The sequence below is a fragment of the Pagrus pagrus genome, assembly GCF_965226575.1.
Source record: "Pagrus pagrus genome assembly, chromosome: 15".
In the NCBI taxonomy this organism is placed as follows: Eukaryota; Metazoa; Chordata; class Actinopteri; order Spariformes; family Sparidae; genus Pagrus; species Pagrus pagrus.
In genome coordinates, this window is record NC_140199.1 from 19,861,818 (window position 1) to 19,880,741 (window position 18,924).

Genomic DNA, 18,924 nt, shown 5'->3' on the forward strand with positions numbered 1-18,924 from the left:
TGAGAAAATGTAGGACAGAAAATACGTAGCTTATCATTTAAGCGTTGAATTAGCTTCAGCTGTTTTTGTCTTTTAATTACAATATACTCGCGTCGTTACGACTGCGTGATACACACAGTCATACATGAAAACATTAACAAAGGACAAAAACCGAGCGTCGTATGCACTTCGTCGTTGCAGATGTTGAAAATAACTGACAACGCTTTGGACCAATAGGAACCGCAGCTTTCATTACGTGCGCTCTCTGGCCAATAGCTGACGAGGATGTGTCGCGCTCAAGTTAGATAGATCCCGAGAGGGCTATATATAGGTGGAGGGATACACAATCGAGGAATGTGCTGCTGCAGACCTCAGAAGCCATTTTGAGATGATGTCCCTGTTGAGAAAGCCTATGAAGATGCTGAAATCAACGAACATGGTTACATTTCTGTCTGTTTCTCCCTCCGTCTCCTCTATTGCACCATGGCAGCTGTCAACCGACGGGACATTAGCAAAGCGGGGTATCAAGCTGTGCTCACAGAGTTAAAACGTCATTGATATGAAAGAGGAGAGTGTCTGTTTACTGTCTCTGTCGAGACATGTAACACCGTGAGTTTTTTCCAGTCTGAAATCTTGCAGCATCTCTCACAACCCAACGTCTCCTTGAGTGACTGAGTTAATTCACTCTGGTGCCGGGGAGAAGGGAGGCAGATCCGTTTTCCAATGGCTTCTGTGAGCCTTGTTTCCAGTCCCCCAGCCCCTGTTCTTGACAAAAACATGACAGACTCTGAGCTTGCAGGGGATGAAAGGTCGAGTAACATTCTTATGCAATTCTTAATACGCTCATCTGTGCGTTTCAGTGCTGTGGGTCTACATGCTTGTGTTACTGTTTTCTATCTTTTATTATTATTATTATTATTATTTAACCATGAATTGCAGGGTGCAGAGTCCACGGTTTCCCCCCTCAAAAGGTCTTTGCATGCCTCTTTGGTGCTGTCCAAATAGCCTAGTTTCCCATCACCGTGTCGATAAGACTCATTCATGATCATTTCCATGCAAGATAGCAGACCTCATCGTTTGTGCTGTTGTGGTACTGGGATGGATTCATGGCTTCATTGTTGCCATCTGCAGGAGGCTATGCAAATAACTATGATGTAAATGCCACGCCCATCCTCGTACCGTACTCCCCCTACCGGGCACCTGGGAGTACAGCTGAGGCAGGGTTCAGGCAGGGTTGAGAGATTATGTGCTTCTGCTGGGTTTAGGCCATGTCTGTGTCCTTGTGATTGGTCCCTAGTCAAAACAGGGCTGCCAGACCATGTGAACAAAGAGGGCCAAGTGTTTGCTGGTGTCAAAGAAAAGAGATTGCACCGTCTAACACAAGGTGAAGCAAGGAAGAAGGAAAAGCTGATGTAGTGTTTGGAGCAAAAACTTGTGTGCTTCTGAAGCTGTGACTGTGCACCTTCCATGCCGCACTCTGGGCATCTAGTTGTTCCTCTTAAATGGATAGACCACTGCTTTTGAGTTCTTTCTGTGGTGTGAAAAATACATTTCTCTCTTCACATTGATTAGTTATGCTGGGATGTTTGTATGCCATCCTTATAAATGGTATTCTAGCAGAATTTGCCTACATTTGTTATCTGTCTTCAATTAGTTACATGAGCATGCAATGTCAAATGCGTTGTATTTAAGTTGGCGAGTGTTCCACATCGCATCCTGAGGTCTGTGCTGCTTTCACTGCACTGGAAGTTAAGTTTAAGTACAGTATGGTGGTAGCTTTGGATGTGGAGGGTGTCAGGGTGAATTCTGATCTGCATTGGTGTCAGTGGGTGGACATTCTTTCCCATTTCATGGTGTCTTTGTTTCATGCTCCTTCCTGCAGTATATCTATAAAGCAGCTAATGTTACATGTCACCAAAAGAATACCAACACTGAAATGGTGATATATGTATATAAACTATTGTCATACTGTGATGTTAGATGGTTTCACATGGACAATTTGCTTTGAAAAATTTTAGGATATATTATTATATGAAATACTTGCTCTATATTGGTCATCTGATATAATACAGTATGTTTTCATTTCAGTTTTAAATATTTGAATCACAGCCAGTTGAGGCATCATTTTAAATGTGGATCAAGTGTTATAAAAGCTTGCTTTTAACTGCCAACTTGTGTTATAACTGATTAGATTTAAATTGACCGTTGCTGTTTGATACACGGCAGATAAAAGCATCATCTGTTTGAAGTAGTCACCTGGGTACCAGCTCACTCATTCAGTAATAACGCCTCCACAAAGGGTCATGGGTGCTGCAGCAAACTAATAGAAAATTACACATTTTTCCAAAATTACTAGGGATGCAAAATATATATTTTTTCAGCCAATACTGATAAGGCATGTTTGGCTCGCTAGTCGACAATGCATGGCTCTAACCAGATGTAGCAGTTTGACATCATTAGTGCAACATGCTGCACTTGTTCTTCTTCTCCTTGTCCCCTTTCTTGTAAATGCTGCACTTGTTAAGTCAATGAAAGCAATCTGGCTTCATGCTATCAGCTCTATTGGTTAGAATTTCACCGATGCCAATATACAGGCTATAATATAAATTTCCTAACATCCTGCATAATTTATTGGCTGACATGTATGCATCCTGCAAACCTAATACGTACTGATCTACATCTATTACTGAGCAGTAATAGACGTCTGTGTCTTTGAACATGAGTGTCACAGTATTCCAGTGTCCAGCATTGAATACAGTGCTCTCAATCCTTGTAATTATTGCTTTGGAGAGTTCCCATTGGCTTTTAGCCTCATAACTTTTGTTAAAATTCCATCAAAACATATTCAATATTGCCATTCAAATAAGAAATATTTACTTGTACTTTACTATGACAGAGGATCTTTGTCATCAAGATTTGTAATTTGGCAACATATATCTGCTAAATCATACTTATCCGTCTCTGATTCCCGGTGGCCATTATATAAAGAAACTGAATAACCTCACTGCTAGAAATCTGAGGTTAAAGTTAATTTGGTTTTCATAAAATAACTACACACTGGTTCACAGGAAATCAGAACTTAGCCTTGAATTATTGACAGGATGTCTGTGGTACAGGAAAGGCTTAGGGTGTCTTGGAAACTGTCTGGCATGATAGTACTACCTTGCTCCAAATGAAGTGAAAGGATGTTATGACAGGTTCAGTGTAATTTATTTTGTTATTCCTTATGAGATTATTACAGAAGGTCTGGTTTATTTGCTCATCAGATGTTTTTCTCGTGATTTGAAAAACATGTCCAAGACAAAACATGTCTGAGACACAAATACAGCATTTAACTTCCATGCAGGTCATTCACTGTGCTGTATGTTTTTCTCTTTATAGAGAGGACGGCGAACTGGAAGATGGAGAAATAGATGATGAAGGGATTGGAATTGAAGAGGAAAACAAAGAGTCTGTGGAGGTGAATGACGACAAAGAAAAAGAAAAGGAAAAAGAAAAATCTAAAGAGAAAGAAGAAAAGACCCACAGGCACTCGAGGAAAAGATACAAAAAGAACAGAGAGAAGAGGAGGTCTAAAAGGAGGAGGCGTGACCGACAGAAAGTAAGATGCAGTCATGCTTTTGATCAATACATAATATCTCATAGTGCTACTGCAGTTATGGCATGAATGTGAACTAATTCAAAATTCACTTTAATGTTGTTTTTCCTTTGTTCCCTCAGCACCACTCCCCCTCCAGCAGCTCCAGCTCTGACAGTTATGACTCTGACTACGATCGCCCAGAAAGGCCCAAAAACCGGAAGAGCCAGGGATGTAGCCGTGAGTCTGACGGCCAGTCCTCTCAGGTGAGCTCCTCACCGCTAACCATTTATATAAGCTAAATATTCATGTAAGCATCATTGTGAGACGATTTCCTCTCTGTCAACTTTCCAGCATGGACGGGATTCAAAAGGAGGCCATGGCAAGTCCCCGCCGCACAAGAGCAGCGATTTTGACAAATACAGTGACTACAGTGATGACAAATATGACTACGATGAAGAGGAGGATGATTACGAAGATGATGAGTATCCTCAGTCGAAAGATTCCCAGAGTCACGGAAGGGGACGCCATCCTAAAGACCAGATGAGGAGAGGAAACATGAGGGGGATGAAACAACAGCAGTGTATGAATGCTTTTCACATTCAAATATGTTTCACCTTTACTGTGAATGACATAAGTGTTTGTATATTATGTGATAGAGTCAACACAGTTAATAAATAAAATGTTATGCATTGGTAAGGATGCGCAGAGTTTCATCATGTCTTCAAAAATCTCCTTTTCAGATGGGCAGAGAGGAAGAGGCAGAGGGAGTGGACCAGGGAGAGGACGCGGGATGCTCAACAAGAACAAGAAGCTGAAGGGCAAACCCTGGGGAGGACGTGGACGAGGTCGAGGAGGAGACCAAGGCATGGAAGAAATGATGCCAGTAAGTATGCCGATGTATTAGAGTCTATTAGAGAGCTATTCCAGCATGTTTAAATGCTCTTTTATCTATAAAGCAATAAAATAATGATGAAATAATCTTAACATTTGCAAATTAATTGCAGAAAGAGGCAAACTCAGACTACATCCTCTTGTTTATTTTGTGTCACAGGAAGGAAAAAATTCCTCTGGTTTTCAGAAGAAACGGCCAATTATGAGCAAGGAGTTCATCAATCAGCACACAGTTGAACACAATGGCAGATACATCTGCAAGTATTTCCTGGAGGGTCGATGCATCAAGGTAAAGTAGCACTAATGCTATACCTCTTGTTTTAACAATGTAAGATGATTTACATTGAAATATTTGAAAAAGATAATCGTTTCCTAACTGTAACATGATGATATATTTTCTTCGTGCAGGGGGAACAGTGCAAGTTTGAACATGAGCTCGTCATACCTGATAAGAAGAAGGAGCTTTGTAAATTTTACCTCCAGGGTTACTGCAGTAAAGGAGATAATTGCATTTACATGCACAATATCCTTCACTAATGACTGCAAGTGTTTTTAATTACATTTGTGTAATTGCACTGCATGATTAACTTAAATCTCATTATACCTTTTAATTAGTCCTGTTCCTTAACCTGTGATTGCACATGAATACCCCTGCAAGTTCTTTCACACAGGAGCCAAATGTTATCAAGGGGACAACTGTAAGTTCTCCCACGAGGCTTTGAATGATGTGACCAAAGAGTTGCTTGATAAGGTAAGACAAATAGAAAAAAGTAGGTTCGGGGGATTTTTAGCAACTCTATGACATGACAGTCTCAGGTCTAACAGTCAACAATTGTCCTGTTTCTGTTCTCTGAATCATTTCTCAGATAATTAACACTGAAGAGGAGAACGCCCGTGAGGACGAATTGGAGCTTGAGGATCTGAGAAAGCAGGGAATCGCCCCGCTTCCGAAGCCTCCTCCTGGGGTGGGGTTGCTGCCCACTCCTGGTCAGAGCAGTCCAACAGATGGAGCCTCTGGCCAAGCGGGGAAGAAAATCCCCTCCCTGTTTGAAATCAAGGTTCAACCTACTGTGAACTTGGCACAAAAAATTGGTCTGAGGTAACTAAAATAATCTGTCATCAAACTAAAAGACCAAATTCAAAGAATTGTTTTGAGCTCACTCTAAACCTACTTGTGCATATTATTTTCAGTGGCTCCAACTTCTCCCAGAATCAAGGTGAAGGCACCAATCAGTGTAGTGGAGGCTCAGAGGACCCACAGAGTGGAGGCATGGTGCCTTCAGGCCCCTCTGCTCCACCTTTTCCTCCCCCTGGATCACCTGGTCCCATGGGTCACCCCACTGGGCCACCCATGCCACAGAGCCCCCCAGGATTTCCAATGCCGCCACCAATCCTCCCCTCTGGTCAGCCCCCACCCTTCCACGGAAACCACCCTCAGATGAATATGCAGAGGCCTCCATTCCCTGCTATGCCAGATCTGCAGATGCTGCAAAGTCTCTTCCCTTTTCCATCCATGGGTCAGAACCCAGTAGAGCTTTTCAGCAGCTTCCTCCGAAATCAGGCCATGGGTCAGCAAGGAGGTCAGTGTTATATTACTGTGGCTGTCCAACAGGTTAATTACCTTTTTAAAGTTACTGAAAATACAAAAATGTGTCTTTTTTGTTTATTTCCTATTTGATAGACCCTGGTCTAGCCTTCGCACAGAACCTCCAGCAGCAGATGGGTGCAGAGTCACAGTTGCAGTCTTTACCACCAGCCGTGCAGAAAGCCATCTTTCTACACCTGACACAGCAACAACAAGAGTCACATCAACAGGGGAATGAGCCACAGAGAGCAGAGGGCCAGGATGATGATGCAAACAGAGGTAAGTCCCAGAGGCAAGACGCAGGTTTGATGAATAAAATAAACTAAAACCTAGAAGCTCTTCAGAAATGGAGCACAAACTAACGTAAAAAAGGCTTGTATTATACGGGAATAAACCCAAATATCTCAGTAAACCTGTTTTTTTGATACGATACAATAAGTTACAATACCATGCGACACGATATGATACACTGTATTATCACTGTAGGAAAATTTGTCCTGGAATCAAATCCTGTGCACATATAGCTGCCATTGTAATAGTGATAAAAAAATAAAAACATAACCAACCACAACCCAAATTACACATATTACACTCCTGCAGCCTCAGGCAGCATAATTTAACATTTTAATTGAGGTAGGCACAAATGAGTTTCTGAAACGGTGTTACATGGATAATCTACAACGTGCCCTGAGAGGACAAACACTAAAATGTTATTTCATTTTAATTTGCAGATGAAACTACAAACTGGTACTCAAGCGATGAGGAGGATGGGAGCTGTGTTTCTGCAATCCTTAAATCTCTAAAGAAGCAGAGCGAGATGTCTCATTCCAAGCCCCTCCAGGCTGCCGCAGGAGCTCCAGCACTGGGTGACCCTCGGCTTGTGAAGGAGAGGGCCCCGCCCAGCGACCCCCGTATGAAGACAGACCCTCGACAGCGACCCCCTGATATGAAGAAGGAGTCAGACGGATCTGCAGACCCAAGGCTCTCCAGAGACCCCAGGAAGATCAGACCGATGGAAACAAGCTCCTATCGCCAGCAGAGCCACCCTGCTCCTCAGAAGCCTACAGGAGATGAAGATGATGAAGGAGAGAGGGAGCTCCGGGAAAAGGCTGTTCTCATCCCTGTAGATGCCGGCCCTGGTGTGGTGCTGCGAGACCCTCGTTGCCAGTTAAAGCAGTTCAGCCACATCAAGGTGGACATCCTGCTCCAGCGGCCAGCCTTCGCTCAGACGGTGGTGTGGGCCCCTGAGGACCTCATACCGTCCTTGGTGCCCAAACAGGAACACTCCATCAACCTGCCTCTTCCTCCCCTGATTGCAGATGCTCAGATGAACAGAACAAACCTGCCTGACCATCCGCCCGTTTCCAGCCCTCCGCTGACTGACCCCAGACTGGCAGCCGCACGTTTGAAGGAGCGCATGAGTCGTTTGTCGTCTGGATCTCTAGAGTCTCGATCATCCGCTGAAAGACCTGCAGATCCACGTCAGCAGAAGACTCTGGACCCTAGACTTAAGCGTGCAGGGAGTCTGGACTCCAAGCTGCTGGGTCAGAAAGAGCCCTCCTCTGGGGGAGGTGCTGTGGACCCTAGGCTACAGAAGGCCAGTGTTAGCCCCTCTCCTCCTGCCACTCGAGCCAAACTAGAGCCTGAGAAGCTGCCACCGTATGCGCCTCGTCTGGCATCCTCTGGTGGAGGGCTAGAGAGTCCCACTACAATCCTTGGGGGCATCAGTCTGTACGATCCTCGTAATCAAACCGGGCAGGCTCAGAAGGAGCAAGCGGAGCCTCCTAAAAAGGCAGGGATTCTCAAACTCCCTGATAAGAAAGACAACACTCCGCCGCCATCACTCTCACCACCCCAACGAAGTAGCTCTTTCGAAGACCCCAAAAGCACAGACGTTGCCTCAGATCAGACTCCACCTACCAGTTCTCCCGCAGTGCCTCCTGCGTCACCTGTAAAACCCCCTGCCGTTCATAATCTCCCCATCCAGGCACTGGCTGGGCTGATCCGACCCCAGTACACCGACCCCAGGCAGGCCAAACCAGGAGGACAAACCTCTACAGGTGCACAAGAAGAGGCAGAGGAAAAGAAGGAGAAAGAGAAGGAGAAGGAGAAGGAGCAGAAGGAGGAAGAGGAGGCCATTGAGGAAGAACTGAAACAGGACGATCCAGAGGAGGAGGCAGACGACAGGACACTCAAAGATGTGTTCAAGACTTTTGATCCCACTGCTTCCCCTTTCTGCCAGTGAACATTATTAATCATTACTCAGCTTTACATGAACCTATTTATTTCTGTATATAAACGATCCTGTATAGAAACACATGCTATCTAGTGCACCACACATTTGTCAGTATGGAGGTGATGCTCGATTTGTGCACCGACAAAGTGTAAAGTTCATTTTAACATAATCATATTAATGCTGAAGTGTGTTTTGGAAGTGTGTTGAGGTCTTTTATCATTGTGTAATTTTCATGTACGTTTGAAACAATCAGAAAAGAGGAATTATTTTAACTGTGTAGTTTTCACTAAGGACTGACCCACACGTTGTTTACTATTCTCTGGGTTCATTCCAGGCATTACACTCTGTATTATAGCTCATTCATTCACTCTACATGCAGAGAGATAATGTGCAGCGATTGATCAAACAGCAGCAGAATTCCCTTGAGATTTTTTGTATTTACTTATTTATTTCAAGACACTTTTATACATGAGATTTTTATGTTTATGCCCACTTTTATGAGAAGGGATTTTTTTCACAATAAGTCAACCATTGACTATATAAAATAGAAGTTGACAGATGTTTTCTTGTACATTTCCATTTTTTTTTTAACCACACAGCCTGATACGAGTTTGTGACGTCAACATCTCACAGGATCAGGTCAGATAATCAAAATAGGCCGTTTTTTTACTGCACTTTTCCCAGAAAGGCACATTATGTTGAGATACACAAGTTAATTCTTCAATTCTTTGCCTGAAATGCAACTACAAATGATTGATTGCTGTTCTCTTTCACAGCATAGTGTTTTTAAATTAAATTCTCTACAACAGGGCTGCCCAGTCTTAGGTTTGATTTGGACTGACAGATGTTTCTAGTGAAAATCAAAAAATATTTTAAAAATTATAATATAAATTGTTATTTATGCTGTTTTATTTTTGTAAAGTAAAAGTGTTCTTTGAAAATGAAGGATCCCAATTTATTTTTCATAGAGCGAGCACAGCAGGCAGACACAGTTAAGTGAACTTGGGTTCAAAGTACCATTTTCCATTTTATGAATACAATACAATACATCATGGTTGTTTGTGTTTCTCCTGTGGCCCAACATCAAGTTTGAAATTTGGCCATCCAGGGTGAAAGGTTTGGGAACCCCTGCCCTACAGTTAAGCTAGCTTGCAGAGTTGTTGTGCAATATGAAACAGTTTCCTGTTTAGATGAAAGGAACATCTAAATATCTGTTTTATACGTGTATGGCCTCTTTTCATTGGAAGGGGTCTAAATATTTGAGGGTTTAACATTACTGTTGTAGGCTTTTCTAACTTGCAAACCAGTATTTAAAGGCAGTGAGTCATTATGGGCTCATTTGATTTGTCACCGTCTTTCCTTAAAAGACTCGCTGCTTTCAAGCTTGTAAATAGCAGTTGAACTGTCTTTCACCTGTTTTCATCAGAATAAGAAATCAAGAAAGAAATAACGTATACTATGAAAAGAGAGATGCGGATATCTATGATACAAATATGAGCGTAATGACTATGTTTCATGTAAACTTGTCGGAGTTGACTGCAGATGTACTCATGCAGGGTTATACTGTAAGTGCTACAAAGAGTAAGTGCTGTAGGCCGTGAGGCAGTTTGTATAATTCGACAGCTCTTTGTCTGTTAAGGTGAGCGGCAACTAAGCTACGTACTTTTATTTGTTTTTCACAAGTCACATTGTAAATGCCTATTTTGTATCACGTGTACAGTCAGTTTTTGAGTGTTTTAATGAATAATGCTTTATTTTTTTCCTGTCAGTATGGTGATTATGGTTGTAATAATACTGTATGACATTTTAACAACACATATGCCCGTCACATTTCAGTGATTTTATTATGAATATCTGAAATAAAGAAATAAAACATAAGTCATTTTATTTCAGAATCACACACCAAGTTGTAGCGTCTCATTTTAGTTTGTATAGATGCACACATCCAGTGTTATATCCAGTCGTTGAGACTAACTATGTACATTTACTCAACTATGACACTTGTGAGTACAATTTTGAGGCACCTTTCTTGAGTATTTCCATTTAATGCTACTCCATTACATTTCAGAGGCAAATATCGTGACAGATATAACTTCTACTTTCCTTTCAGATAAATGTTTTGCATAAAACATACCGATACACAAGACTGTTAAAGATTAAGCCACGGGTATCCAACCTTGTTTCTTGTGACCTCTTATAAGAGAACTTTCCGGTTGGGGCCCTTCTTACATTTCAAGTGTTAAACTTTTCAGATGGTTTAATTTAAATCAGTTTGAGGCTCAGAGAGGTCAAATTATTCTATATTTCATAAAGTGAAAGGGGGAAAAGTCCCTAAAATTACTGCAGAGTTTTGAAGCATAACTTTTCTTCTTCTTCTCTCTCACATCAATCATTTCATCTCCCTTTAGATTTATGTTGTGACCAATCAGAGGGGCCTGAACCCCACAAGACCGAATTATCTCTACTGCAAGCAGCTACAGCAGCAAAATTCTGCTAACACATTGATGAATCCATATTAACAATCTAATATATAATATTTATACGCCAAACAACAGCCAGAACAAATACTTTTGCTTATGCTTCTTTTTTACATGAAAAAAGCAAGACTTGAAAAATGCAGGACTTTTTCCTCCATTCCACCTCAGATCAAATCAAATCTCAGCTTCAGAACTAAATATTTCACATCATCCAGCTTGCTGAAGCGACCTTGAGCATGTCTATGAAAGCTGGCAAAGGTAAAGTGGGTTTCCTGTATTTATATCAAACTGAAAACAAAAATGTGATCTGTGTTAGTGTTCTTATGTCTTGAGACACAAGTACTACACGTGTTTTGAGGGGGTAGTGGTCACTTTAACTGGCGGGGCAAGGCTGGGTGCCACAGGGTGGGATGAGGTCTTCCTCAAACCCAGTTCATCAGTCTCTGGGTTAGAGGTCTGCTGGGCTCGATGGATCTCCAGCTTCCTCCTCCACTGGAAACACAAGGCTGTGGCCTCTGCCCCATCTGAGTTTGGCTCAGGCTGCTTCAAACCCTGGAATAAGAGACAGTTTGGAGATAGTTTGCACATTAAAATGTCACACCATTACAGATTTCTTGTTTTTTGAAAGTTAGATTTACTGTCATGCAGGCCGTCTCTGCAGCATGGACCCCACGCAGGACCGTCTGGAGTAGATTTTGTGCGTTCTTCACCAGGATCTCATCAGATGATTTGCACCCAGGTGTTACAGCATTGACACTGAGTAAAGATATAGTAAAGGAAACTGTCTTATTATCTTTCTGTCTTTTCTTTTTTACCTTTTTTTCCCTCCTGTGGTGGAAAGGAACTAAGTACGTATAGTCAACTTCTGTACTTAAAGGGTAACTTTGCCAAGTTTACACATTGAAGTGTGTTAACAGGGATTGTGGTGTACTACTGCATGTGTGTAAAAAAATAGTTTAAAATCTTTTATGGCTTAAAACAACTACACTATTGTTATTGCTACTTTGACATTTCTCCCACCCCTGAAGTCCTCTGACCTGGAGATGATGTTCAGCTGGTTGCTGATGGTGAGAATCTGCTCCACTATGAGGGAGAGTTCGACCGTACACTGTTTATCCAGGCAGTGGTTGGCGATCACTCTGATAAAGTGAGTTACTGACTGACAGTTTGAGATCACATCTTTGGCCGCAGTGACAAAAGCCTCTTTATTCTGGAAAAACAAGAAACGATTGTGAGTGAGAGTGTCTGCAAATATCAAGATCAAGGCAGAAAAGTGCCCTCTGGTGGTCATTACCGGTATTGGGCCTTTCTTCCTCAAGTACTGGGTCATGTAACAGATTGTGTCAGCCATCTTCCTGGTCACCTGGACAATTCTGTTGTCCTTAGGATCCCAGCTGTCACTTTCTTGCTTTAAAGAAAGGGAGGTGGAGGTGAGGCAAGATGCTTCTTTGTATGCAGCACTCCATACACCATCCTGTAGAGAAAATGAGGACATCATTTATTTTTTACATATAGGAATGAATGAGCTGTACAATCTTGTTAATCATGAGCTACCTACATCTTTTCCCTTATTTCCAGGTTCACATTTGGCCACAGCCGCCATGTTCATCTTCAGTTCTGCAGCATCAACCCTTTCTATGTTGCCTCTCTGCCAGGATGACATTGTTGCATCGGAGGGAAATTCCATTTCTTTGAATTTAGGTGGGATTGAAGCCATCACTTCTTTGATATCCTCTGGTGCTCCTCCCTGTAGACCAGCCATGATGTGCTCTTTAGCCTCTTGGTGGATCCCATCCTGCTTCCTGATCTCCTCCACCACATAGTGAGCTTTGGCCGACCAGCACTGTATCTGCACCTCCAGACTGAGCGTGTCACAGATGTAGTGAGTCTCCACCATGAGCCTCGCCCGGCTGACTATATCTGAGATTTGAAAAGACAAGTGGTCGTTGATAGACCTCAGGTTAGACCGTGCGCGTGGGTCGCGGACGTAGTTCAAGGAATTCTCGACTCTCTCGGTCGCAAGTTTGACATTTTGAAAAAGCGCTTCTGCTGCGTTTTCGAACTTCTTCTCTGCGTCTTCTGCGTCGTTATCTCTAAAGTGTTCAGTAGCGAAATAAGCAGTGCTGACAATGTTTTTAAGTGCAGTGTCGTAATCTTGATTTGCTTTGCTTAAATGTCCACAAAGCACTCTGATTTTAATCAAAAGATGTCTCTGAAAGAATTCTGACTTCGCAAGTTGCATTACATTCGGCATGATATCAAGCTCTTCGGCAGATTTGAGATAGGTGTCAGTCAGTGTCTTCAGTTCATCCTGGTATCCTGTTAACTGTTTGGATTTGTAAGCACTTTTACAATTCAGGCTTGTTAGCCTCGCTGCCTCTTGGATTCGAAGCGAGTTCTCAGACAACACGGAGAGCTGTTTCTGAGGGCCCAGCTGGTTCATAGCAGTTGATGTTCCCAAAATCTTATCAACAGAATTCAACAGAATCTGAACAGACAGGCCCCAGAGGATACAGAGTCCCTCTAGTTGATCTACCTGTCCTTCTACTGAGGTAGAAAACTCGACCAGAAACCTTGTGTTGTTCTGTGCTTTGTTCAGCTTGTTGTGTAAAACGCTGAATGTTTCTTGACCGTCACATTGTGAGGGTAAATCAGACAATGTCAGGAACTGGACCGTATCAGCACAGAGAGTCATCACTTCATTTAGTTGCTGCTTAACAGTGGCTGCCATCAGATTTCCTTGCAGCTCAGCGTAAACAGCATGATACCAAGTTCCAGCCACCGGCAGTAAAACCTTTCGGGTGTTGTTAATAAGGTCAGAAAACTGTGTGCTGTGTTTGTAGATGCTCTCCGTGCTCATTGCCGAGCTCATCGCCGTCTCTTGAGCCGTCTGGACTAGCAGCGGAGTCAGAGACACCAGCTCGGCTCTGAAACTTTCCAACGTCTGATGATCAATGGCATCAACAATGGCCAGGGCTTCTTTTGCGGCTTGAACGTACCAGTTGGACAGCTCAAGCACACCAGTGCAGGCCTGGTTGAGCGCTGTCACATCTTTCCCTTTAGTCACAGCCACAACTTCATACAGGAGGGGTAAAAGGTCAAATTCAAGAGGCTTGTGGATCAGTCTGGGCTCATCGGAGACAGCTGGGATCTTTAAATCATCGCTGTCATATTTATGAGACAGTTCTGCTTCTATGGTTTCCTCATCTGAGTGATCCTCCTCCTCGTGTTCTGTTTGGGAATCCCTCTCTGTAACCTCCAAAACAGGAGACTCAGAGCCTCTTCTCACATGATCCAGGTTCAGATCACAGGTGACTTTGACTGGTAAACGTGGCTGTGAGGTTTCAGGCTGGCGTGCCCCCTCTCGCAGCGGGCTCAGGAGATGTGGATGCTGTTGTCCATCCAGCCCCTGTCTGAGAACTTTAAAATGCTGAATAGCCATGGAAACATTATCTGAAAACGGAGTATAAGCTTCCACATTTAGACTGGAACATGAAAGCATGTCTCTGACTGACTCGCTCACTTTGATTTGAGATGACTGGACCTGTTTCAGCAGGACCAGGAGGCCATTCCTGTAGATGGGGTCATCACTTCTATCCAAGTGCCTCCTCACTGACTGAATCACCAGCTTCATGTGACAGTTAAGGTCTGTGGCATGAGCATTAAACAGTTTATAGCTTTGCTCTCTGTACGCTGCATCACATCCATGCCGATCATTGACCATCTCATTAATAGCAATACTGGTGAACTCCTTCACGTCCAATACATCGCTGAGAGCATCCTGAAGCTGACTACTCTCTTCCTCCCATTTCTGACACACCTCGTGAAGCTTTTGAACAGTTTGCATTGAATTGTCTGCAAGCTCCAGCGAAAGCGGTGCAATTCGAGCTCTCAGTCGTGTGAGGCACGCTCGCGAGTTCTCCACGTTCTCCAAACTCTTCACATCAACGGCCACAGCTGAGACAAAAGTTGCCACTTGGATTATTCCATCAGTGGAAGATATGAAATCCTCAACTAGCGGCTGAACAAAGTTCAGATCCATCTGTGTGGAAGAATGTGCGACCAGGATTTGTCTCGTCACGCTTAAAAGTTCCTCAACTGTAGAGGATGCAGTGAGAAATGTGTCCAGGACTTGATAAAGAACAGTCATCATCAAAGCTTCATCAAGCATTTGGATTTGCTGCGCCAACAAAGTGCAGGTCTTCTCAAGGCTCTGCTCAGAATCATCAGGATCCTCTGAGGACTTTAAGATCCGTTTTATGTCTGACCAGAACTGCAGGATGTGACGACAATGACCCACCACTCTCTGCAGAAACTCTCTTCGAGAAGAGTTTGCAACAACCATGCAGTGGAACACAAGATCTCTCACCACGCTGTCAAAGCCACTGCCTGGGATTGACAAAGTCGAAGACCTAGTAAGTTGTTGCAACAGACTGTTCCTTCTCCCTGTGTAATACCCACATGGACCCAGGGATCCACTGTGGCGTTCACTTTTCAGGGTGATGACAATATCACTCACCGTGCTCTGCACCTTATCCAGAACGTATCTTTTGGCAGCCTGTGCCTGCTCGCTTGAAGGGTGTTTGATGGTTGTGCACATGGCCGTTTGCAGCATGGAGATGCACCTCCTCAGGGTCTCCAAGCAATCAAGAAGCTGTTTTGTTTGTCTGGGATCCTGTAAGGAATTTGCCCTCTCCACTGTCAGACTGTTGAGGAGAAGCAGAGCCTGAGAAAACACCTGGAAAGATTTGAGCAGCGACTTGATGTTTGAGGAAGAGCCAAGCTCGGAGAGGCACTCCAAAACACAATCAGCAGCAGCTATAACTCTCCTCACGGTAGCATCGTCGTCCACTAACAGAACCTGAGAGCAGAGAGACAGATAAGGATACTTGTTTTTCATGAAGAACATTTTCTTATGGTTTTGTAGCCATGCTAGTGGCATTTTGGTCCTGGCTGAAATATCTCAACAACCATTGGATTGAGTGATTGACTGCCATGAAAGTGGCAAGGCTACCAAACAAAGCCAAAACAAAGACAAGAAAATGTGAAGAGGCATATCGTGTGCTCAAGACCACAGTGTGTTGTGTGTCTCAAAATATTAGCTACTGCCAGTATGTAGTGATTAAAGGATAAGTACCGTTTTTTACAACCTGGACCTTATTTCTGGCAAAAGATATGGTCATTTACTCACCCAGATAACTTTGGTGTCATTCGGCGTCGTTCGGACGAAATTAGATCCAGTGTAGCGGCGATATATCCATATAATGGGAGAGACGGGGCAGCGACACACAGCCTCTATATAACGCATTATCTGCCACGAAACTAGTTCATTTCATCAATATTTTGTTATGAAATGCTAGCGCTATTAGCCTCTGAGTCCGGGCTCGTCTATTGTCAACATCCGGGGTCTGTAGGCTGATCTACTACCTCTGACCTGGAAGATGTTGTCTCTGAGCTGCGCGCACACCCGCGACAGCGCGCCTTGTTTACCTGTAGCTGCTGCTGCTAGTTTGACCCCGGATGTTGATAACGGACGAGCCCGGACTCAGAGGCTAATAGCGCTAGCATATCGTAACAAAATATTGATGAAATTAACTAGTTTCGTGGCAGATAATGCGTTATATAGAGGCTGTGTGTCGCTGCCCCGTCTCTCCCATTATATGGATATATCGCCGCTACACTGGATCTAATTTCGTCCGAACGACGCCGAATGACACCAAAGTTATCTGGGTGAGTAAATGACCATATCTTTTGCCAGAAATAAGGTCCAGGTTGTAAAAAACGGTACTTATCCTTTAAGTTAAGATGCCACGTGGAGACTTCACATCCTGAACACAAAAATAAGCCTGTTGATGTGTGTTTTATGATCCTGCCCTTTTGGGGGACCTGTTCTGCATGTTTTAGATGTTTCCCTGCCCCAACACACCTGATTCAGATGAATGGGTTGTTATCAGACTTCAGCAGAGCTTGATGATGAGCTGATTATTTGAATCAGGTGTGTTGGAGCAGGAATCCATATAAAACATGTAGGGCAGGGGGGGCACCAGAACCAGGATTGAAAAACGCTGCTACAGGAATTTGCAAGCAAAAGTAGCATAATACATATGAGTTATTCTAGTTATTCAATAATGTCATTGATTGAATTTACAGCAACATTATGTAACTTTTTTACCTTCAGAATAACAGCTTCAAAGTCATGTTGATGGTACAGTGTCTTGTAATAGAGTGAATGGTGTCGCTGTCACAGCCACTCCTCCCCACATCACTTGTTTTGGCACTATGTAACTTCAGTGAGAGGGTAGGATCACAGCATTACGTACATGTTTACTTCAACATACAAGTGCTCAACACAGCATTGTTATGACATCATGAGTTTTGCTTGTAGTTACGTCTGACAAGTTGTTACAGACCTGGGATTTGTATTTACCACAGTGGTGTTGTACTCAGAAACTGTGGAAGGCGCCAAATCGCAGAAAATGCCACTTTCTACATAATGTTGCTTTAAAGACGAAATGTACATACCTTCAGTAGAAAATATGCACCTAAATACTGATGAACAAGTTCTACTGTACATCATGGTGCACAGGCACTGTATATATAAAGTGACTTGTTTTGCAGAATGAGTGGGAAATATTATGACAAGAAATTATGGGTCAATACAGGAGTCCATGTTGCAATCTGTTCCCAAATCTTAGACAATGATGGGAAACAAAACTGACAGTAAGAGCTATTGTTTACAGAATGTGTTGAAATTGCAAAAATTGCTGTATTTAATTGGTGCTCTATTGTGCTGCAATAGATTTGGTAAATCAAGAGAGTATTTCCCATAACCAAAGGGAAGAAAGAAGAGCTTGTTGTCACACACCATGTGGGGTCAACAAAGTAGACTTTTGTGTCCTTTTTCCAATTTCCGAGTAATAGCTGATGTAATCCCCTTTCATAAATTACAGCTTGTAAGTTGGCATGACATTACGGATCTCAAGTCAGGAGCTAACGTTGGGAAGTTCTTTATCCTCATGATTTAAACATTTTTTTTAAATAACAACACTGTAAGTTTAGGCCAAGGGTCTTGGATGAATATCTGAGATATCGCAGGTGTAATATTTGAAACAGCCAGCAGTTTGGCCTCTTGTTGTGTTCGGTAATATTCCCATTTAAGGAAACATCTGGGAAAGTAAAAAGCTGATGCAGCTGTGGAAGATGAATCTATTGGAGCGTGTCAGGGATTTGAATTACTCCTTATCTCCCTGTCTCTGTTTATTTTCAGAAGTGTAATATCTTCAATTGAATGGTATATTTAGTAACGTACTTGATGGGAAAGAAAAAAACGTACTTTGACAACTCCCAGGAAGACGTTCTGTGTAGCAGCGATGAGTTCCTCTCTGTGCTCGGTCAGACTGGGCTGGATGCTGAGTTTCTGGGCTGCCAGCAGCACATGTTGTCCAGACACAGTGACTGACTCCAACAGGGACGACATCTCCATGTGCAGAACTGCATCCTCTGTCTCACTTATTTGCCTGGAAGTAATATATCACAAACGTCTGTGTCTATTAACTTAAAAGTCACATGTCGGAATGTGACTTTTATATTCTTGTACGAGCAGACATGTACGTTCAATTTCTTTTATCTCAGTGAACTCCACACTGTACGTACCTGGAGGCCACTGCTGCCATGTTCTCTGTAGCTTTAGCCACAGCCTGAGCTGCCTCCTCCAGCTGGCTGAACTGTTCAGGTTCCTCTGCACTGTCACACAGCAGCACCAAGTGGCATAAGTGACTTGCGAACGGTGCCACCACCTGCTCCACCGCCGAGGTCCGGATCAACCCTTGATCCAACAGAGAGGACATAGTTGGCAGAGTGATTCTGCCTGGTTAAGAGGAACGTGCAGTACCATCTGCTGTGGTGTTCCTGCTGTTTTCAGTGTGGTGGCTGTATGAATAATTTACTGTACTTCACAGAGGAGCTTGATTTCAGTGTTTCATAGCAACTTGGGTCACCTGACCAAACACACACAACCTCATTCTTATTCTTATTTTGATAAAATCACAATTCACAACAATTATGCATCATATACTTTTTTTTTTTTTTTTTATCTAGGAGCTTTCCCTACAATATTATACATTTGAATTCCATTAAAAAAAAAAAATTCCAATTAGATTTGTGGCTATTTATATTA

At 43.0% G+C, this 18,924-nt stretch overlaps 1 protein-coding gene across 1 annotated transcript; it reads left to right on the plus strand.

The window, feature by feature from the left end:
* Positions 1 to 332: 332 nt before the first annotated feature.
* Positions 333 to 10,173, plus strand: zc3h6 (zinc finger CCCH-type containing 6). Its single transcript, XM_084375742.1, has 12 exons — positions 333 to 788; positions 3,361 to 3,580; positions 3,700 to 3,822; positions 3,911 to 4,139; positions 4,300 to 4,442; positions 4,611 to 4,739; positions 4,859 to 4,973; positions 5,092 to 5,201; positions 5,317 to 5,549; positions 5,642 to 6,030; positions 6,132 to 6,314; positions 6,767 to 10,173. The coding sequence occupies exons 1-12, from the start codon at positions 703 to 705 to the stop codon at positions 8,278 to 8,280; spliced, it is 3,474 nt and encodes a 1,157-aa protein (XP_084231868.1). The 5' UTR covers positions 333 to 702; the 3' UTR covers positions 8,281 to 10,173.
* Positions 10,174 to 18,924: the final 8,751 nt, after the last annotated feature.